Source organism: Trematomus bernacchii, unplaced genomic scaffold (genome assembly GCF_902827165.1).
Source record: "Trematomus bernacchii unplaced genomic scaffold, fTreBer1.1, whole genome shotgun sequence".
Classification (NCBI taxonomy): Eukaryota; Metazoa; Chordata; class Actinopteri; order Perciformes; family Nototheniidae; genus Trematomus; species Trematomus bernacchii.
The window spans coordinates 2,974,095-2,997,747 of record NW_022987727.1 but is presented as its reverse complement, the minus strand read 5'-3'; the positions used below and the strand labels follow the sequence as shown (position 1 = coordinate 2,997,747).

The window sequence follows — 23,653 nt, the reverse complement described above, 5'->3', positions numbered from 1 at the left end:
TTGTACTGCTTCATTATTAGCTGTTGCTCATTTAAAGCAATACATTGCCTTATGCAACTTAAGCCCTGCTTTTGTTTTGGATCAACTTCCCTCTAGTTTATCAGATGTCTAGTTATGTGATCTAGTTTGTTACAGAGATTTAAACTTAGCCTGTCTATTTCTGTAGTTGGCCTGAATCGGTGTTTGTGCGCTCTGTACTGCACATTGAGTGCTGCTTTTTTGTCTACACGAACATCACTACTGCAACTTCTCACTGACTCCCATGAGACCAAGGTAAACTTTGTACATGAGTAACGTGATCTGCACACATAAACACTGCACAAGGTACAGAGTACACGAGAAGTTACTCAAATGCCTGCTTTTCTGTAGCTTTGTCAGCACAAACCCTGGACAGCACCTTAAGAACACAGAGCATGTTGTAAGCACATGTCAGCTTTTTGTTTCCTGTCACCTTGGCAAGAATACAATAGAGACATCACTATGTTGGTAATTCAGAAAGGTCATGAGCTGGAGTGATTCCAGGCGCTCCCTGGTGGAGTCACCTTTAGGCTGTGGGAAGTGGGGGACGTCTGGATGGAAGGATATAAATGGATAGAACAAACAGTCAAAGTTGATGCTGACACAAGACTCTTCCCCTCTTTGTTGTGTGAAGGAGTTCAAAGTGATTGAACTCCAGCCCACACATCGGGCGGATGTTAAATTAAATATTTTGAGATTGTTGCTGTTGTTTCATGACCGATGCACCCGCAGGAAGTGACAATTTATTCTTCCAACGACAAATAGTTTATGTGTAGTTTGTTTTTTCTGTTGGAGTCTCTAATTTATGACCGCACGTAAACAAACAAATCGCAATCACATGTTTTTTTTTTAATATGGTTACAGAACAAATTACTTTAATCTTTATTCCTAAATCTAAAGAATGTTGTGACTTTGTTTAGAGATAAAGTGCGTACGTGTGCTTGGATAATTCAGTCATTATCTTTTTTACACTTAGGAATTTGAGTTATTGTAGAGGAATCCCGGTATGTGTGAGTGCTGTGGGGCAGAGAAAAGCTGCTTTGACAGAGGTGTGTAAAACATCAGCTTTGGGAGGCAGACAGACACTGATGGGCTTAGTGAGATTCAGCAATGTGGAAACTGGCGTCGCACAAACAATTCTCACACGTCACACTTTCCTTTTTTCTGCCTCAAGCATTGTTTCTACTGCTCATTCTCCACACTTCTGTAAAGCAGAACAAAGTCAACAAACTGAGGGCTAACTCAGTAATAGGAATGGTTATTTCATGGATGTGCATGTACAGTCAGGCATGTTTTATGTGTATCTGCTTCAACCACAACATTTGGACTGTGTGAATCAACTCACTGTCAGTTCCAAGCTTTTGTGCGTTCCTCTGTGTTATCTCCCTCTTCCTGTCCTGTTTGAGCATCCTCTAATCCACTTTGCCTGTTGATGCAGTTGCCACTCAAAAAACAGCCATATATGGGGAAATGCCCTTTTCCCTCCCTCTCCATCTCTCTCCAGCTCTCTCCCTACCTCTCTCTCTGAATGTATTTTCTCAATTATATTAGACACCCCCCTCCACAGTTCGCACTAAAAGGTCAACCGCTGCAAAACGGCTTTTTGTTATTTTATTTACGTGCACTGTTCATAGCTGGCCAGTTACCGTGAAATTAAACAGAAGCAGACACATCCCAACAAACCCTTTCTTTGCACATAAATCCTGTGAAAGCACCTTGAATGAGCTCCCATCAAATTGATTTTATCAGACCCTTTCCTCATGCCTGTTTTTATTATAAAGAAAGAAATTACAGGGTCTTTGTTGAGGTGTAAACAAAACCACCATTTAAGTAATGAAAACAAGGTGAGTGATAAAAGCTAACCTTGATCCCCTTGGCTCTCAGGGTAATAACCCATTTTAATATAAATAAATACTTCATCTTCTGAGGCAAGAGTTCCTGTAGTATTATAACTGCCAATAAAAGCAGAAGTGTGGCTATATTTGGAAACAATAACCAGGACTATGGTTAGTCAACCTGATGTAGTAAATAAAGCTATTGGTAGATGTAGATACCTTTTATGTGAGGAAAACTTCTCCCAAACTACATGTTCAGCTTCTGTGATGGACAGAAAGTATATATTTAAAAAACTATCCAGTTAAAAGAGAGAAATCTAAAAGGGAAATGTTTTTTTTGCTTCATCTGTTTCAAAGGATATGCTCCAGTGATCTGGGCTAACACAGACACTGGAGTTAGTTGTGTAAGTCGCTGGGGGCTCAGATATGCCTCCCGGTGTCTTGGAATTAGCTCCCGGCCTCTGCATTCATCAGGTCTGCGGAGGGGTCTTGAGTTAAGCAATGCAGACACATTGCTCAGTGTAGCAAAGCTGCTGGCTCCAGGTCTGATTTATTCTGACTTTGGTCAGGGTTAGGGAGCTCCGTCACTCTTCAGAGCCACTGGATGCACTCCTTGCCTGACCCTAAATTGATTCGGAGAGGGACGTTTACCTATTTCCCTGCCCTTGTGACAGCCTTACAGAGGAGTAATTTATTTCCTTTATACCCCCATAGCTGCCACAGGCCAGGCAGAAAGCTCTGCCCCGCTGTAATGAAGAAGTGACCTTGAGTGTAGACATCAACCTTGCTTCAGCTTGAAACCATAAGTATCAGGACATTCAGCATAAACACACCCTCAGTAACACACATTGCAGAATTACAAAAAAACACAGTGACCTACCCGGGACACAATTTATCATTTGCTCTGACAAGGGGGGATGAAGGTGGTTGAGGTGATAATAGCTACAGTCAGATCTTCTATATTCAGGAATCAAGACCGGGAAGTCACCGGGAAATGATCTGCAATGATGATACTATTTTTAGTGGTTATTGGTGCCCTTTAATATCTGAATAAATCATTATGTAGCTGTTGTAATGCTCACTAATGGCTATACAGACAATATGATGCACAATGAAAGTGTATTGGCCTCACCCATCAATCGGAAAGGCTGGATGGATATAGAATCTGGCCTTTCCGGAGGAGAGGAATTATCCTTTCACCTCTCAACTTCCTGGCAGGAAGAGGAAAATACATTAACACCCAAAGTGTTTTGGGAGAAGTTCATCAATTTCCTGATACGACAAAGTGAGACTTGGAACGTTGTTGCCATAGCCTTTTGTTTTGGCAGTGAATCAAAGTTCAGACTTGTGCCTGCTTAACAAATGCACAGTGTGGGGCTGAACCGCACAGAGGGAGAGGTGAAGTTTCTCCTCTGACCCATACAGGCAGGGGCGCACCCACCCACCTTGGAGGAGTCTTTTCTGAGGTGCATATGATAAAAGTCTTAATACTTTACTATAATGTGGCACATTGTTCAAAATTACCATTATTGTGTGTGTGTGTGTGTGTGTGTGTGTGTGTGTGTGGTGAAGGGGATGATCTTTTGTTACAACAGAACTTTTACTCTTTGATTATGTCTACAGCTTGAGAAAACCGGACTGGCAGCTGAATTCATGCGAAACTTGATATAGAAACCGCTTGTAGTTCAATGCCATTCTTTCCCAGACATAATCTGATGAATAGCTCCTGTGTGTGCGCGCTCCAGTTAACAGTGCCCATCTGTCATGATAGTTAGTTTCACTTCAGTGAATTTATGTTGGCTAGCCATCTAACTTTAATTCTCTAATTCCAACATTGTTTTAAGGCAAGTGTTAAATTATTTAAAAAAATTGGGCAACAACCTGTAATGATTAAACAAATAAATACAAACCAGTTGTCTTACCTTGGCATACAAAATCGGGACAGGAATAATTTCTAATCCTTAGAGAACAACATTTCTGAAGCTGACTTCACTTACAGGTCCTTGAGTATACAGTCATAAATCTGCACACAAATATTAAGCTGAAGGGTGCAGAAACATGAGAGATTAGCCACCGACAGACACATATATACACAAACCAACGCACAATCTCCCTTCAGGCATACATTTTCACCAGACAAGATTCCATCAACCAAACCAATATACAGTATTATTGTGATCTTGTGTAATGTACTGTTTGAGACACATGTTTGTAATTCAAATCCCAAATGATAGAAACTCAAACACAAGACGAAGTGTATATCATTTTACTGACAAAGAGTCAAAGAGAAAGTGACAGACAGTGAATACAGAGGGTGAGTGAAAACAAGAGTGGAAAGTAGAGAGAGAGATTAGGAAAAAAATCTAATATTCAACAAAATAAACCTATTGCTCCCATATTTGGTGAAGATTAGATTTCATACTTGACAAATTAAATTGAACACTGTTTTCATTCATTTCAGATTTATGATAATTTGAGCCTCGACTGTATTTCCAGATTGTATGGATCATTAATTGCAACAAATAACTTGATTCTCATTTTATTAGTGCTTGACAGATGCATTTTGCTACTGTTTTAAAGATCAGGGAAATCAAATCAATTGCAGATGAGCCTGCCCCTACGGTGGCCCTGAAGTGCAAGTCAAAACAGCATTTCAGGAAACACTACAGCATTTTACAAAACTCCACAGCATTTCAGAAAACACAACAAATGCTGTGGTGTTTTCTGAAATGCTGTGGTGTTTTGTGAAATGCTGTAGTGTTTTGTGAAATGCTGTAGTGTTTTCTGAAATGCTGTGGTGTTTTCTGAAATGCTGTGGTGTTTTCTGAAATGCTGTGGTGTTTTGTGAAATGCTGTAGTGTTTTCTGAAATGCTGTGGTGTTTTCTGAAATGCTGTGGTGTTTTCTGTAATGCTGTAGCGTTTTCTGAAATGCTGTGGTGTTTTCTGAAATGCTGTGGTGTTTTCTGAAATGCTGTAGCGTTTTCTGAAATGCTGTGGTGTTTCCTGAAATGCTGTGATGTTTTATGAAATGCTGTTTTGACCACCGTATGCCCCAGATCCCCTAGCAAGCTTAGTTTTTGGACCTACATGTTTTTTAAACCAAGTGTAAGGCTCTTGAGAATTGTCTCAAGAAAAGAACACAGCACTATTTACAGGGACTATTATGAGAAATGAATTGTTTGACAATATACATTAAATCATAATCTTATTTTATGCACACATATATTTATCACATATACTGTATGTACAGTTGCTTATGTAATCTTATAAAAACAAAATGTCAGTTCATTTTTTTATTTTAACTCTGACATGCAGTGGAGGGGCACAATACATTACTCTTTACACAGAAACAAAAAGGTAAAAACTGTACATGAACATAAGGCAGTACCATTAACTGAAATATATATATATGTTTGTATATTTGAATTTATACAAAAATAAATAAAAAGATAAAAGAACGTATGGCTCGTAGTGTGATATAACCAATGATTCTGCTCTGGTGGTAGCTTCGTCTAAGAATAACAGGCTGACATCATCCAGAGATCATTCAGGCCCCTCTGACATTACAGGCACTTGGTTTGACTGGAAGTATTTTCTCTGTCAACATGGAGTTTTTCTTAAACTGACATGCGCTCTTAATGACAGCAGCTCCTATTCCCCTCTAATCTCTCTTATCTGTTGAAGCCTTAATAACTCTTAAGACTTGCAAACTACAGTCGAGCTTTAAAAAATCTTTGGTTTGACATCCCCATGTTTCTCTATACACATATCAGACTTTTACAAGTAGTACGATTCACATTCAACATTGACCTTACACAACATGTATTCATATTTAATGTGCCTTACATTTTCAATAAATAAACTTGACATTGTTCATCATTGTACATGGAATGCTGTTTGTTTTCTGTCCTGCGTCTTCTGATTAAAGTTTTTGTTTCGTACATTCAGGAGAGCTTGACAGGAAGGTAATGTTATGTACCTCATATGCTGTTTTCGAAATACAATCACATAATTGTGTCCCGGTTGGTTGCGGAAACCTGGATTTATCATTTGTATTCTTCTAGGCTTAATCCTCCTCCTGCCACTTCATGTTTTAGTGTGTGTGTGTGTGTGTGTGTGAGTGTGTGTGTGTGTGTGTGTGTGTGTGTGTGTGTGTGTGTGGTTTGCTGTCTGCATTAATATGGTATCCCAGTTCCTCGCGGGGCAGTGTCTTGACTTCTCATGAGTGAATCTCTGTCCATCTTGCTAACAAATCACTCTTGTTTCTTGGAACAGGATTCCTCCTGAGTGGATATTAATACAGCCTCAAGCATCCACCTCTAATCCACTTTCCTTGATTCAACAAAGTTTCTTCACATTATTAGATTTTGTACTACAGCCCTCTCAAGACTGCTCCTGTAGATCTAACATCCATGTCATCCCCTGTCTGTTCTCACTCCAACAGCCGTCTCGTTTTCTCTTACTGTCTGCATGTGTGTGTGTATCTCATTCCCTCAGTTTGCTGCTTTGTTTTCTCTACACCCACAGCTTTGTCTGCTGCTTTGTACATTAGGCGTGCCGCAAGGCCATTAATGCGCTGATCCACCCCTTGCATTCCTGCTGCCCTGCTCTGACTGAGAAGGGAAACAGTTTTGGTTCGTATAAATCAATGCACAGGGTCCTACTCCACCACAGCCGAGGTAAAAGCGCTCTTTACTGTCAAGGCCATTTTGCATAACAGATGCTGTCACTGACAGCCACTGTATCTTTCACAGTGCCCTCATAAAATGGTGTTGACATCTTCAATGACACCCTTCCTCTCTGTTGTGGTGGAGAGGACTGGTGATTACAAGATAGAGGTCCTGTTGACAGAAGCTGTCCTTTGTTGTTGGAAACATCTGGTTGAGGTCAGTGCTCTGTTCTCAGGCTGTGCACTGCAGCACATCCCTGCAACAGACCTCTGTGCACCCTAGTTGTCTTTTCAAACATGTCTCTGTGTATCTGTTTCTGCCTCATCAATCTTTGTCAGTACAGGCTGTCCTTGGTGGTGGAGGTGTGTGTGGTGGTGGAGTCGTCGGGCAGGGAGCCCCGGCGGTCGGGTCGTGTCCGGCACTGCAGGAGGTTCTGCAGCTCTCTGGACACGCTGCTGGAGAAAGCTGTGTAAATCCACGGGTTGGTGCACGAGTTCAGATTCCCCAGCAGCATCAGGATAGTGAAGGCCACTGCTGAGGACACAAACACACACACTATAAGAGAAGTGCATATCCAATAACAGAGACAAGTCTAAACCTGAAATCTCATACATGAATACTTGAGACAGATGATCACATTGTTCTCTTCTCTGTTATGAAACAAACAGAAATATGTACACCATTCAGTTCGAATATAAACCATTCATTATTCTTGTTTCTCGTTTTGTTTCCTTCAGGAATAGCTATAAATATCCCAGAGGGAACAAATCTTGTATACTTCCCTTTTCAGTTTCCTCACTGGCAATGACAAATATTTTATAATAACTAAAGTATGCTTATTTCAACGCAGCCATTTGAGGACAATAGATCAGGAAAAACTGATTTAAGAATACAAACATGATAATAATCAGCTGTTTGTGTGTGTGTTTGTGTGGTGGGGGGGATAGGTGCTGCCTGGCAGTGAGGACTCATTCATGTGTATGCGCACGTGCATTGGAGTACACTATGCATATGCAAGTGAGATTCTGTGTATGTGTTTGTGCGCGTGAAAGCTCACGTGCCTCGCTCTGTGTGTCTGCTTGTGATTTCAACAATGTGTGTTAGCTGCTGGAAAAGATGATGTTGATGAATTATCAACATCTGGCTGTGTTGCAAAATCAGCAGGGGATATAAACAGGTTATTTACTGGCCTCTGATGTTTGTCTTTACCTTCGGATCAGAGGACACCCACACAGTCCATACTAGCAACAACAACTTAATGCTACACTATACACACTTGCTTCATCACTGGCTGCCAGATAATACATCAGCAGATGCTGTTTGTGTGCCCATAATGCACAGAGGCCATAGACGTCATCCAGAGGTTTCTGTTTGTGGTTCAAAACAAACATTGTTTTTGACCTTAAACTTCACTCACTGCTACATCCGAGCTGGAGCGTGCTGTCCTTGGAATAATAAGTGAGCATTTAGACTCACTAAGATGGACTACAGCATTGATCAGAGGCTGTTGTTATAAATCAGCTTCTGTTTTTGGCTGCTTAAAATGGATTGGGTTGCACATTAAGGCCAATTAAATGGATAACAAGGACTAAGGAGGCTCAATCCATCTTAGAAAAACATCTTAAGTGATTCACTGGTGATGGTTGTTTTTGTTGTTTGTTGAGACTGAATTGTATACATAGATAACAGTTGCAATATTGCAACAAACTCTCATAGGCAGAAACATAAAGCATGTTAGTGACTGACCATGTTCTGGAGGGTGGGGGTCCCAGGCCGCCCAAAGCTGGACGATGAAGTAAGGGGCCCAGCAGATAGTATAGACCAGCACGATGACCAGGGTCATTCTCACAGTCTTTGACATGGCTTTTGTGATGCTGTGATGAGGTGGAGTGGCTGGAAGGGGGGGGCGTGCGTAGTCGAGGGAGCAGCGAGGTGAGCCTGAGGCCAGCTCGTAGGGCGTGTACGAGTCCTGGCAATCTGAGCCGCTCAATGTTTGCTGCTGCGGCGATGTTGTTGTCACATGTTCACTACTGCTACTGTACTGGACAGCCGATGGTACAAAGTCATAACACTCTCCTGCTTGGCTGTCATGGGTGTTATTGTGAGGGTTGTTATTCACACCCTTTAGGAGTTGTCCTCCTCTGCCATCCCTGCCCCCCCCTCCGGACGACCGTCTCCCCCTATCCCTGGACCGCTCGTCATCCTTTTTAAAGCTGTGGAAGCGGAAGAAGATTTCTTTCTTCTTTAACTCAGCCATCACAATTCTCTCTGACTTCAGATAGATGTTATTGTGGATTTCTCTGAAGATTCTTATCTGAAAATAAAATGTATTTTTTTAAAGAATTAGCACAGTTGAATATGGGTGAAACAAGGCATTACCTTATTTACAGACTTAACTGAGAATTAAGTTTTATGACGTTCACGATTAAATCTTGGTTGTAATAGTGGCAGGAAATTGGATGTGTTGTCCTATCAGCAATAAAGCAAGACATTATTCAATACCACTACTCTTTCCGTCTGTTAGCATCACAAAAGCTACAATAACATTTTATTGCAGAGAAATCTTAACACTCTCCTGAGCAACTAAAACAATATTTTGAAGTCAAATAAAAGATGAATCAAACAAACTATTCTTAGTTTTATTTTTTCTTTAAAATACCATTGAACCTCTGATCCTTTCCCCCCTTTTTACTATTAAAAACAGCTATATAAGGGCAGGATTTAGACTGTAAACTTTCAGATTTACTTCCTTCTGCAGACACTACACCATACTTCTGAAAAAGTGTCTAGAGGCCCCTCAATTTGAAATTCGATAATGAAAAAAGGTCACGGATTCTATGTTTGGCCGAGATCTGGTACATTCCACTTCCTGGCGGGAGGTTCTCGGAGTGAGCAGATTTTCTGAGCAGCCGTCTCAGCAGTGGTCCTTAAAGTGCTGTGTTAATTAGGGGAAATTGCTGGACCCTGGAAATATCTTTCTCTAAATAGAGCAGTGGGGCTGATGGGAGGCAGCCCAGATCGCTATCCACCATGGGATGCAATGCAACATAACACCAACCAAAGACCCCCACGGGTAATCAAACAATGCCTGCCAAATGCACCCTCCATGAAAGCAAAACAACATTTCATTCATGCCACACACTTAATTGTTGGAAAGTGTTGCCCACAGCTTGTTTCCTTGTCATTGGTCTTAATGGGCGGTGCAGATACTGGCTACTATTACCTGACAGATGGTAATGATGAAGGCGGGCAGGAGGAAGACAGATACGGTCATCCAGGTGACGTAGGCCTTCAGCCCCCACGGCTCAGCAAAGTGACCCCAGCAATCAAACTCTCCTGTAACAGTTTCTGTGCGAGAGAAGATGAAAGCCTGGCAGACCAAACAGAAGAGGGTGGTCAGCACACCCGCAGATATAACTGTCAGTTATTAGCTGAACTCTAATGACCTCTGGGAGCTAAAAATAGACCAACATCTTGAGTTCTACTGTTGAAATCAGGGTGTTAACACACGCTGAGGTCTCATTTCCTATTGCACCATATGTCTGCACGCGTGTTCATCCCTCCCTACCTGTGGTATGCTGAGGACTAGCGCCAAGCCCCAGGCCACCATGACAGGGGTGTTCCAGCGGGACATTGTGCCCCCTCTGTAGGCCTGCAAAGGGCAGCAGATGGCCTGGTGCCGGTCTACCGTCATGGCAACTATCATGTAAGAGGAAGCAAACATGCCCACAATCTGCAAGTACTTGACGGACCGGCAGAGAAAGTCAGGCCCCTGAAACTTCCCAGTGATGTCCCAAATGAGCTGGGGAAGAACCTGGAGACAGATTGAAAAAGATGCACTTGTTTAAAATTGGCTCCTAGAATAGTAAAGCATTTTTATCTTGTTTAATCTTTAGAAATGTAGAAAAAACAGAAACTAAAGGACAAGCCTGTTGACATAACCATTACTAACGACAAATTGATCCTACCAAGTATTGACTGTGTAGCCTGTCCTCTCTGTCACAGACCTTCATTGTTTTCTCAAATGTTTTTGTTATTTAATAATCATTTCGGGACATTTTGGTCCATTTTTAGATCACTATAGAATAATATTTGGACAACTTTCACATGATGAATGCTTTCACAAACTGACTATGCCAGTGGTTCCCACACTTTTTCTGCAGGGACTCCTTTTGTAGATAGAACATTTTAATTAAATGTGTCTGCGTTGGCTCTGTTTCCTAACATGTGTGCACTTCAAGCCCACCCCCCATTTGGGAAACCCCTGGACTAAAGTCATACTTGAGGATGCTGTGATGGTAGCAAGTAACTGTGAACTGACCTGAAAGAAGGCCACCACCAGGTCAGCCACACACAGGTTGAACATGAACACGTGCATGGGTGCATTATGCTTCCTCCTCCTCAGCAGCACCCACAGCACAAAGCTGTTCCCCAGAGTGGTAAGGGCCAACACCACCCCGAGCACTGCTATCTCTGCCCGGGCCAGGTCCAGGTCCCTCTGCGGGGGCTGGGGCAGCGTGTGCTGCGTCGTGGTGGAACCATTTTCAGGGTCTATCCCGAAGAAGGATCCCCCGCTTTGAGAACTGTTGAGGGAGTTCAGTTCAGAGACAAGCAGAGACGAGGAAGAGAAGTTGTTCCTTCCTGCTGCGAGCAGAGAGGAGAGGGCCAACCCATCCCAGTCCGTTTCCACACTGATGCTTTCCATTCCTGGAAGCCAAAAAACAAAGTGTTAATGTGTGAAGCAAATAATAGCGGTTGTTGTTTATGGGTAATTAATGATGCCATGAGCAATATGGTCACCAGGAGTCAAACGGGTGCATGGTCATAACACCGTATACGCTCATAATATTAGAGGATACAGATTTTATCAACAAACAATTAACTTGTTCTGTATTATCACAATATTAATGTCATGCCTGACCTCTTTATCAAATGTCCTAGTTGCCCTAAAATGTGTCAGCTGGGAAATTGTTCCTGATCATATCACTGGGAAAGAAAGAAGCCAAACACTTGGGCCTTTTAGTAAAAATACATAACTGAAGGCATGAGTTTACAATCATTAAAATGTTTTGGTGCATCTGTTACTTTTTCACATCGTAAACTAATACAAATACCTCCTGTTATGCAGTTGGGAAAAAAATCTGACCCAAAATAATGAAAGCCAGATACTGTTACAATCTGCCATTTGAAAGTTGTTGTTTTTGGGGCTGTCTCTAATTTTTTAATAAGTATTCAGTGTGTCTGTATCTCTCAATGCTGCCAGTTCTGTTTGACGCAAGTCCAGAATGGTTTATTTTCTTTTTCATATTTTCTCAAGGTTGATTTGACAGCTTTCCCCTCTATCCCACTACTCTTGTTCCTTCACCTCTGCTTTAATAATTGCTCTCATCCCATGCTTACCCCCATACATTCCTGCTTTCCCATGTTTTCCCCCCTTTCTCTTTCTTTTCTCTCATGCATCCAGTAATTCTTTTCTCTTCCACCAATCTCTCTCAAGCTCAATAAACTCTACGTTTATTTTTCTTTGCTTATAAATAAATGGCTCAAAACGACAGATAGCTGATAGGAATGATCTGACAGTTTAAGAAACAGAGTCGTGGGATGATGGTGGAAGTCTTGGTCAAATAAACTGCACGTAGAAGAAAGTCTGGCAGGAAAAATGAAGGAAGATGAAAGGAGAGTGATGAAAGCAGTGTGGAGAAAGAGCAGAAAAATAAGAAAACAGTACAGAAAAGGTAACATAATAGAGTTGTGAAAAGGGAGTAAGAAAAGGAAAGAGGAGGTGGTGAAATCCCTCTCAAGAGAGTGACAAAGAGTGTGTCGATTGACACAGTGTATTATTTTGACTAATCTGCCAGGAGTGGTTTAGGTACACAAATGTTTCACTGAATGTATGCTTGGAAATGTTCCATGTCTGAAAAAGTAGGAAAGCTATCTCAATAGTATAGTGCAAATTGAGTATGACTAACAAGACTTAACAAGGTTGTTCGCACAGCTCCAGTGAGAACTCATGGCCAATTTGCTATAGTAATAGTGTACTCACTGCTGGGTGTGTGAGATAACACAGCTGAACATATTGCCGAGTGTTGCATGCTGTCTTTGCCAGAGGAATGTATTCAGATGAACGCATGACGAGCCATGCCAGCTGGACCTCTCCGCCCAGCATGAAGGTAGAGCCATGGATGAAAGGAAGAGAATCTTCTCTTAAATCAGAGAACAACTCTGACTCTGTTTGAGTGAATCCCTGCTGCCACAGCAGGCAATCACAACTTCCAAAAAACATTTCAACCAAGTCTAAATCTGTATTGGATAAGATACCTTTATTACTATGCTCAGTTATTGTCCCTGTCCAAAGGACATTTTGATAAAGGCTAGTATTCTTTCTTTTTATCTATTTATTATCCATCTTTTCTTAAATTAGGGGTTAAGACAACAAGGCTTTTTTCATCAAGTTATCTTCTGGCCTCTTAGGACCTTAAGAGCCTTGGGCCCCTCTGTAATTACAGGATAATTCATGAGAGGATTATTTGTGCTGCTGCAGTCCTTTATACCCCACTTGATAATCTTATTATGAAACGTTTATTTGCCAATGTGAGTAATTTCTGATGTGAAATCACTTTTTCAAGTATGCTCCTATGAAGATAAGGTGTAATGACTTAAGGAGGTTGGAGACATTAATCCACAGCATTATAGTAATGCTAAACTAAAATTCCAAATTGGTAGGCCTTTTAAATCAAGGGAAATTAAATAATCATAACCGGTACAAAGAACACCTCTGTAATATTGCCATATTGCTTAAAACTAATTAGCAACAAAAATCATATGCTTAAAGGTAGAAAAAAGTAAGTTTGCATGTTATGAATTTGAATATTTTATTTGTTCTTGAACTATTTACATAATGCAGTCTGTACTTCATTGACACTTTGTATGATAGATTAGCAAGACTCTATGCGGCATTTTCTCCTGAGCAGATTTATGGTTATTTTTCATATTTTAGTGACACTAAGATATGAAGAATAATAACTATCAATCTGCACTAAGTTAGTGTCAACAAATAAATTACCAAAACGCAAGTCATTGTGTAGTCTAATTATTTTTCTTTTAACATTGGAAATCTGCGCTTGAATTTGAACGTCACTACGTACGTAGCTCACGTAAACGTCGTCGTCATGGCGGCGCCGCACACGTCTTGGATATTAATTTGAACGATTTTGCTAAATTTGACTTTTAAATTAAAAAAAAAATGTACAGCGAGAGGTAGGCAGACACGGACCCCAGCCAAGCTACATTTAAAAAGGGGACAACGTGTGCTATCATTTCAAACGAACTGGTGCAAAAGAAAGGTTAGCATTGTGTGTGCTAACCACCATCAACTGCAGTGCACGGCTGTCCCTGAGTGTTTCAATGACATAACAGAATGATGAGTAAGTGTGCATTTTGTAAATAGTTTTTGTTTGAGTCTAGCTATATTTAATTGACCCGTGTATTTTAATTGTCTGAGCCCCAGAGAAAAATATAACAAAAAAAATTGTACTGAAAAATATGAAGACATTGGACTTACTAACTAGTCTAAACTATACAATCATGTTTTTAATTTGCGTAGTACGTGATGTTACAATTTACCAGTGTTCCCTAAACGTCTCATATTCAGGTAACGTCATCGACACAGCATCCTGTAACAACAACGATGCTACTGTTTCAAAGGTAAGGTCCACCAACGTAAGAAAGTAGCTAACTACATTATGTGTAAAGCGAAACAGCTATGTATTTTCAATTTGCAGATTATCTGTGAAATCAGCAGATGGAGGCGTGTTGAGGCAGCTGTTGCCGCTTCTGATGTATATTTCTGTTTCCCAGTGGTGTAAAGTAATTAAGTAGATTTACTCAAGTACTGTACTTTAATACCATTTTGAGGGAGTTGTGCTTCACTCAAGTATTACAATTTTTTGCTACTTTGTACTTCTACTTGTGTACTTTTACTCTACTAGATTGATTTTTTCCCTTTTGTTACTTTGCAGATTTTTATTAATTAACTGTATTCACCTCTTAAATAAGACTTTAGTTACACCTGGAGTAACATTCACAAGCTTCCCTAGTAATTAAAACTAGCTGCACCTTTACAATGTTTGATAAACACTAATGCATCAATAATTATAATCAAAACATAATATATATTATTTTCAAATGGGCCATACTGCATAATGATAACTTCTACTTTTGGTACTCTAGTACGTATATTCTGATGCTCATACTTTTTCTACTTTTACTTGAGTTACATTTTGAATGCAGGACTTTTACTGGTAACAGAGTTTCTACACTCATGGTACTTTTACTTAAGTACAATATCTGAGCACTTCTTCCACCTCTGCTGTTACAGTAACATACGGCCCACTTTAATACGGCGAACCATATTCAACTGTGGCCACTAGCCAGTGCTACAGCCATTTTTAGAGTTGTAAATCCACAAATACTTTCTGTGGTGACTTCCTAATTATAATATTGTATAAATCCACAGATCTACCTTGTGTAGTGATTATGATTTAGATTGTGAATATGTATTTGTGCTTGTTGAGAACTTTTTGTATGCATTTGATTCGTTAATTCTAAATTCCCGGGATTAATTCTTAATAGTTGTTTGTTATACGACGCTAAACCATTAAGTAACTTGCATTACATTTATGAAGCATATTAGCGCTGCGTTATTGATTCACGTTTTTGGTAGTAGTTTTATTTGCATTCATAACGCAGCACCAATGCCGTTACTGACCTCACGTTAGATACATTATGAATGAGTTCCTGTTCACCTGTTCTCCGGAAGGGGACACAATAGTTTCTTCAAATATGCTCATGTCTAATTTGCATGGATTGTGCATCCAAGAAGTCAAGATGGATTTTCTTAAAATGTCTCCACTACAGGAGACCCACGCGTTGTTCAACATTTCTTGCACGGATGTTTCTTGTCCCCAGAGAAACTCTGATGGATGCAGTTCACTGTATTCCTTTAAATATCCTGTCTCTTAAAAATTGATTCCACTTTGCTCTCACTTTAATAACAAAAGCACAGCACAGCTTTCCCATCTGTCTGATCGACTTAATGTAAAGCAAAAACGTATTCTGTCTCTCTGTGCTGGAAATACTGTAGACAGTGCTTTTAGTAGTTAGTGCAGTACAGTCACTTCCTCTCTTTACTTTGAGGCTTTCACTTTGATTAATGATAGAGTCAATTCCTCTCTTGTGTTTCTCTCCAGAGGCAAGGCAACCATCCGTTTCCATGTCCTCTCCATCCTATACTGCTTTCCCCCGCACACAGCAATACACTGCCTCAGGGATGACAGGAACAGGTAATTAAAGTGTGCAAGAAAACATTATAGCTAAAAAGCATTCACATCTTTCAACATCTCGGTCCTCTTTTCAGCTGTTCACACATGTTTTGGTCATTCCCTTTGACAAACTATGTCACTGCAACTATGTGTAGATCAAACATTATCTGTGTTTCAAAGTCCTGTTAAACCATATGTACAGTACGTATGTTAAGTACCAAATGTCTAAAAGAGACAGAGGGTTGTTATATTCACTCCTATGTTATTTTGTTACTATGACTTATTTTGCCATTTTGTCAAAGTGACAAACATTCAAAATAATCCAAGTTGAGAGGATACTTTCCTCTGAATTGGCTGCTTTCAGACAATCGTAGATATCTGTTATCCTCTTTTTTGGGGATTATTTACAGACCCAAAACTTAATTGTCACTATTAATAATTGTTTGAATAATATGACAATGAATCAGATCAGCAGACTTGTCATTTGCATAATCTGCCACAGTGAGAATCAGGTCTGCATTAATATCTGTCAATGTTCCCTCATTGTTTTGTGATAATGCACTTAAAGAAAACATATTAATTTAAAGTCTGCACTGCTGACCATGATCAATGCAAACTTGATCTGTACTGTGAAGGTTCACATAACAACAAAAGGTTTACATAACAACCAAAGTAAGTCGCTTTGGATAAAAAGCATCTAAAAAGTGACATGTCATGTAATAATGTATACCCGGGGGTTGCTAATAGAGTTTCAAATTGTATGTAAAAGAATAGAATACAGTTGATGTCTGGAAGGGTAGACAAAAAACAAAGAAGCAGGGTTTGCAAAATAGGTAGTTGTGATGTATAAGAGATTTTATTCAAATCCACTGCTATGCTCCTTCAAATTAAATTGCTCTTTCATACACGAACACCTTTTTTCATTACACACACTGACAGTGGGAATTCATCCTATGGCAGATTTAAAGCTAATTGGTTAACATGAAACGGTGGTGGCCTCAGTAGCAAACAAACAGTGCTTAAGCCCTGGGTGTAATAATCCAAACATAATGAGAAAAGAGAAAAGACCCTTCCCTTCCCCGTCATGCTTGTGTGTGCATATCAGTCCCATGATCAATTCCCTTTGACCAGGTTTGACCCTATCTGTCCTCATTAGCAACATTTTTTCTCCTTTCTTCCTAACCAATTCACCGTCTTCTGTCATCAGAGATCAAAATCACAGAGGAAACTGTTTCGGACATGCCTATTATTTCTGTCTGATATTATTTATCATCCTCATTAATAGACATTGGCAGCAGGAAACAAGTTTAAAATAGCCCGGCCCAATCTGCTTCTAAGCCAGCGTGTCTCAAAGTGTGGGGCGCGCCCCACTGGTGGGGCGCAGAGATGTGATAGGTGGGTCGCGAATGGACGCGATGAACGGGAGATTATTATTATTATTTTTTTTTTTTTAATACATTTTTTGGACCTCAGGCCAGAATCGAACCTGGGTCCTCGCGGGCGGTAGTGGACTGTTACAGCCGGAGACTTGCAACGGGTGTTTGCGGCGGCGGAAGCGGTACCGGCGCAGCGGCGCTGTGAAAGTCCACGGCCCACCTATTAGAGATGGGCGAGTCCTGATTCATCCGGATCATTAACCCGGATCCTAGAAATGAGCTGGTCATGACGAGTCTCCCCTCTCCATTAACCCGAGTCCTTGAGTCCCACACTTGGTGTGACGTACAAATTAAAACTATAAATTGCGTCACTCGCTACTCTCTTTATAACATGTAAAATCACATTACAACGTACCCCAAGTCCATCTACCTACCCTTTAGCAAGTATACAGTCACAGGATAGCTGCCAGAAGTGATCGTTTGGCTCAGGGGAGGGGACGCAGATCAGTGAAACTTCCTGCAGACTCGTGGGGACTCAGAGGAGCCGACGGCTCCAACAGCAGACTCGCAGATTCGCAGATTCGCAAATCCTGACTCGCTGCAACACACAGCGGATCAGACTCGTGCGGACTCGGAGCCGTAACCGTATAGCAGCAGATCCAGAGATCCAGCAGACTCGTCCTCATGCACGAGTCAACAGCAGACTCAGATTTGCCAAATCGCAAAATAACCCTTTTTTTTGTGATCAACATTTTTTATTAAAGCAAAATACACTGTGTAGCGGAGGTTAATATAACGTCAGTTTAATAGATAGATAGATAGATAGTACTTTATTGATCCCAAATTGGGAAATTGTTGTTGTTACAGCAGCATAAGGCATTTTACAATAAAACAAAACTACAAAATATACAAGAATAGAAATAAAAATAAAATATAAAATATAAAATATACATGTCGAAATAGAAAATATACATGCAGATATTATATATATATATATATATATATATATATATATATATATATATATATATATATATATATATATATATACAAATATATATATATATATATTCAAAATATATGGAATAATAATATGCTCGTGAAATGCAACAACTTTTCGGTTTCACCAATAGGATTTCTACGGTCTTGGTCATGCTGACTCATATGACTCAAATGACTCGTATGATCCGGATCTCTTCAATGACTGACTCAGAAGACCCTGAGTCCGTAAAATGATCCGGATTTGCCATCTCTACCACCTATGCCAGAGCCAGCGGCCCACCGAAGGCAGCAGCCCACAAACGGCAGAGGCCCACTGGGAAAACACACACACACACACACACACACACACACACACACACACACACACACACACACACACACACACACACACACACACACACACACACACACACACACACACACACACACACACACACACACACACACACACACACACACACACCCCAGCGTTGCAGTCGGGAAGAAAAGCAATGTGGAGCGGCACCTCACCACTTCATAAGGAATTTAACCGTGACACTTTTCGAAATCCCGTTTGTGTCCCCCCACTTTACAAATATGTTTATTTTGTTACGCAAGCCGTCATCGCCACGGAGGAGCACATAGCCTCTGTGAGCGAGCGAGACAGAGAGAGCGAGAGAGAGCACACCTTTATCTATTTAATATAGTTGTAAAAAGTAAAGTAAGAAACCATTCCAATGTGTACTATAGGACAGTAAAAAAAAAAAATAGGGGAGTGATTAGTAAAATATGCATAAATAAAAAGAAAGAATGCTAACTAGGTAACATAAGATAAGAATAAACAAGTTTAAATGATTTGTTATTGGTTGTGATCATATTCTAAAGATGTTTGGATTATTGAAAAGTATACAGCTCCGTTTCATCTGAGTGTTGAGAGCTGTATCCATCAATTCATTTTGTGCTCAAAGTGCACCAGATTGATGCATTTAACTTCGACATTTAAAAAAATATTTTAGTAAACACTGAAAACAGGTCCCACAGACCCAAACAGCACACAAAGGTTAAAGGTAAGCATATAATAATGTTAAAATGTGCTCAATATATACACTGCAAAAAACAAAACAAAAAGGAGTAAAAGTAGCTCACCTGTTCAAAGTGGGGAGTGGCAGAAAAAGTTTGAGAACCACTGATCCAAGCCAACTGAAAATACTTGTATCAATGAAGCTTTAGATCACACCCCTATACTTAACCTTTAGTATTCGTTGCTGCTTGTGTCAGTGTGACCTGAGACTTTTATTTACATATTGATCAATAGATTCTTACACAATATAGGTCCGAATGAGTCATGTGTGTTGCCACACGCTGGGCAGTGCAGCATTTCATCTGCATGATAAAGCCGATATGGCCACGCTCTTTTCTTTTTTAAGCCCCACATATCTCTAAATGAGATCCCCATTGGTGCTCTCGCGTGACATCTGAATAGGTGTTTCTATAACAAGTTGATTCTCTGTATATATTGAAGCATTTGTTGAGCCACCTGCTGTACTCATTCATTCACAGCTCTGTATCCATGATTTCATTCTCAGTGCGTGTCACCCAGGTTCAAGCCCCCTGACTTCAGACTGCAGCCCCTGTGAGCAATACAAGTAAACACTGTTATTTTACTATCTTGCCCAAACAACCCATTAAAAGTTAATCATGTGGGGCCACGCCTCATTGCACACACCGATACAGCCATTACCACCCACATTTCATCTTTTTGTGTTTTCACAAACATGGGCAGGAGTTTATTTCCACAATACACTGGCTAGTGGTCAAACTCTGTGCTGTTAAAGAAGGTCCAAGTCCCCTTATCTGCACTGATAAAGCCTGTTAAAACGACTACTGAGTGTTGTTCTAGTTATATATCATTAACCAGCACACTGGCTGCCAGCATGTGACCTAAACAATAAATAACCCAAAACTGATCTACAATTCTGAGTATTCCCCCTGAAAAATGGAAACTGGGCCGCAGTGATACCACATCCGCTAAAGCAGGCCTGGACGTTTGAGGCTTATAATGGTTAGATCCGTGCCACACAATGAAATGATTCCCTGTCAGAGACCAGACTAAATTGACCATGAAAATAGTAGAAATGATGATGATGGTGATGCTTTTTCCTGATATAGGACTATAATCAAGGAAGTAATTTTGTTCGAGTAGCAGATTGTGCCAAATTTAAAAAAACATGGAAAGTGTATGATTATTGGAAACATTCTTCTAGAGCACTTTGGTTGATACAAATTACTTCCTGCTGTAAATCACAAAAATATGTTCTGCCAAACGGTGATCTGTGTATTTTACTGACATGTTGGTGAGATTCTTAAAGTTGTTTTTATAGCTATTACACAAGTGGAAACTGACAAGACAAACTGCTGCATTAGAGGCTTTCACTGAGAATCAAAAGCATAAATCGAGACATTTCCATCTCCTCATTAATGAGATGTTCTGTTTACATATCAAGTCAGGCAATACATTAACTTTAAAGGTGAAGACTTGTGTGTACCATAAACACACAGCGCACACTAACCACACATCTTCTTTAACTCATCTAAAGACCTTTTAGATTTTAAAATGTGGGCAGGACACACAAATAAACAAAGAAACGGACACACAAACACACACATAACAGATAAATCACCCTAAGGTGAATATATATGCCTCCATGGCCTCTCACCTTGTTGTCAGTACATGGTAGGCTTTCTCACGCAGTTCCTTTTTCTCTGTGTGCGTTTGGCTCTGGTCTCGATGACTGCGGGACAAAGCATTAAGCGTCTTCACTATTACAGTCCATTAACATTACATGAGAGAGTCAATCACATGTACAACCTGGAGGCTCCCTTGAGCTTTTTTTATCCGTGGAAAAACTTGGAGGACCACATGCATTTTCAATTAGGCTGTGCCAAAAAATACTTCCAATCAAGTACACCAGTCTGTGCTGTATATGCCGTATATTACATATGTTGAAATGAGGTCTGACAGGCATGATTAATACATACTGGGCATATCATTATTTCACCTAAAGCTCTAATGTATAAAGTGTCAATGTTCTTTTTCAAATCAACCTAATGTGATATTCAATCATATAAAATAAACAGGTGACTTCACTCAGAAAATGTGTATGTTAGAATCATACATCAAGCTTATGCAAGGAACTAGCTTTTTGACATTTTCTAAATATACCTTATTTAATTAATTAATTGACAAACAGTTAACAAACATATTCATGTGAATATATATATATTACATTTAAAAAATATACAAAAAAACACCTAACACTAACCCATTCCCCTAACATCTAAACTAACTACTACATGGTCCCAAAACATGATTTCAATTGTCTTTACAATGTTTAACATAGGTACGATATATATAGTGTCCGAAACAGGTGTATCGTGATGGCATTGTTTCTTAAGAAGATTCCTTTATTTTTCATTAAGTAAATAAAAGCCCTACTATTGTTATGTTAAAGTATACATGTTATAGTAATCAGAAGATAAATCATTTGTGAAATACTTGAGTGTCATACTCAGTGGGACATCATATACTGTTGATGACCTACATTAATCAGTAAACAAATCTATTTGCTCACATAGTGATCAAGTTTAAGTTCCTACACACCCTGTGACGTGTTTTCAGGGACTAGAGGAGAATTATTGGAGGATTTTTACAAGAAGTATTTGTACTAAAAACAGTATGAAAATCACTTTAATATTCAATCAAGCAATTAACATAGATTACATTTAAAGCACTTACTTATGATCCACTTGAGTGGTGCAGCTGTGTGACAGAAAGGGGTCCAGATTGTCCCCGATACATTCACATCCTCAGTGCTGTCAGTCCCTCCGCTCAGCGGGATATCAGCTGGCTCCTGAATGAATGTTTCTTCATCAAAGCCAGGTAGCTTTTTTATTTTCTGCCAGTGTGACAAACAAGTTTTACAAGCTCGGTGCAAGTCCTTCTGGCTCTATTGTCCTTTCTCTCTGAGAGTTCACAAGTATATGTCAAAATTAATCCATTTGATAGCCGTGCGTGTCCCGGCTCTGTGTGCGTCACGTTCTGCTCTCGCAATGTGCTGTGCCTCCAGCAGCACCAGCAGAAATGAATCTGAGCTCCGTCTGCTCCTACCTCCCCCTTCCTCCCCCTCTATCCCCTCCTCCTGGGTCAACCAGCCTGTCCTTTAGGACTGAGGGTGGAGCGTGGAGCCAGGAGTGGAGGGAGTGTTATACATACCTATGAAGTGTATGAGAGAGAGAGTGTGTGTGAGAAAGACAGAGAAAAGGAGACAGAGGGAGGTGGAAAGGAGCACTGGGTGTATCTGCATGTGAACGTGAGTGTTTGTGTGCAAGCTTGTGTTGAAGTTAATGTTTGTGTGTGGATGTCAGTAAAGCACCACCTCTCAATGTAATGATTTATGGCCGATGTGGATCATTGATACACTCCGCTCATTACATTACATTTAGCTGACGCTTTTATCCAAAGCGACTTACAATTACCAATTACAGGGACATTCTCCCTGGAGTAACTGAGGGCTAAGTGCCTTACTCAAGGGCACACTAGTGGTGGTGTTCCTGGCGGGATTTGAACTCACAACCTTCCAATCTTCAGCCCACCTCACTATCCATTAGACCACCACTATCCCCCTCATGTTTTTATTCAAAGCTCTCCCCTGTTTTGCGCTCACTTGCCCTCCATCTCCTTTGTTGATGGTGGACAAGGGCCGGCACACTTCCACCTTGCATGGAATGCCGATTGGCTGAGTCAGCCCGGCCAGCTGCGGGTCACGCCCTTGGTGCACACACAGAGCAGTGAAGGTTAGAGCAAAGATATGAAAATGCTGTCTTTAAGGTTTAGTGTCAAAGCTGTCACACTCACACAGAGACGTGATGTCAAGAAAACGCATCTAGCGTGAAGGACACAGGTGAACTCAACGAGTGAATTCAGAAACCATTTCATGCACAAACTAAATCTATACAGTCAAATGTCAGTGATGGACACAAATGTATGTTGACAAGGTAATTGCAGCTTCCTCTTACTTATTCCTAGTTAATTGAAATATGTATTCATTGTCATTCAGTGGCAGCCGCTCTCACTCAAAAAGCATGCTATACCCATGGGGCACTCTCTGTGTGTCTAGCCCAAAGCCATCGATCCTTAGCCAGCAGAGGCTGGATACTCCCATGAAGTCAGAAAACCTGGTGGTCTTCTTCTGGCAGGGACGCCAAGTTCACATCAGGTCTCCCTCAGTGGAAGCACTCCATCCTGCCGCTGAGGAGGCGGAGCCGTAAACTCCCTGAGAATCACTCTAATATGATTATCCGGGCTCCGCTGGCCTTACAGGACGTTTTGTCACAAGGCATTAATGCAGCAAAACAAACCCACGTTTAAAAAGAACATATGAGCAAGAAAAGG

General features: G+C 40.5%; 1 protein-coding gene across 2 annotated transcripts; it reads right to left on the bottom strand.

Moving 5' to 3' along the window:
* Nucleotides 1-5,042: 5,042 nt before the first annotated feature.
* Nucleotides 5,043-22,408, bottom strand: avpr2aa (arginine vasopressin receptor 2a, duplicate a). 2 transcript variants are annotated; one of them, XM_034145283.1, is made up of 7 exons: nt 21,998-22,408; nt 20,919-20,993; nt 10,846-11,231; nt 10,093-10,338; nt 9,748-9,894; nt 8,271-8,838; nt 5,043-7,055 (listed from the first exon to the last, which is right to left on the bottom strand). In XM_034145283.1, the coding sequence occupies exons 3-7, from the start codon at nt 11,227-11,229 to the stop codon at nt 6,859-6,861; spliced, it is 1,542 nt and encodes a 513-aa protein (XP_034001174.1). In that variant the 5' UTR covers nt 11,230-11,231; nt 20,919-20,993; nt 21,998-22,408; the 3' UTR covers nt 5,043-6,858. The 2 variants fall into 2 exon arrangements, with proteins under 2 accessions (XP_034001174.1, XP_034001173.1); XM_034145282.1 differs by having other exon boundaries at nt 5,043-7,058; nt 21,998-22,402.
* Between the last annotated feature and the right edge of the window lie 1,245 nt (nt 22,409-23,653).

Bases quoted from the DNA above. Each gene is read 5' to 3' on its own strand.
- avpr2aa (XM_034145282.1), bottom strand. From the start codon at position 11,229: ATGGAAAGCATCAGTGTGGAAACGGACTGGGATGGGTTGGCCCTCTCC. The intron at 9,895-10,092 runs GTAGGGAGGGAT...TTGGTCTGCCAG, and splicing joins TAGTCCTCAGCATACCACAG to GCTTTCATCTTCTCTCGCAC. The intron at 7,059-8,270 runs GTCAGTCACTAA...TTGTGTCCTCAG, and splicing joins CCCCCACCCTCCAGAACATG to CAGTGGCCTTCACTATCCTG.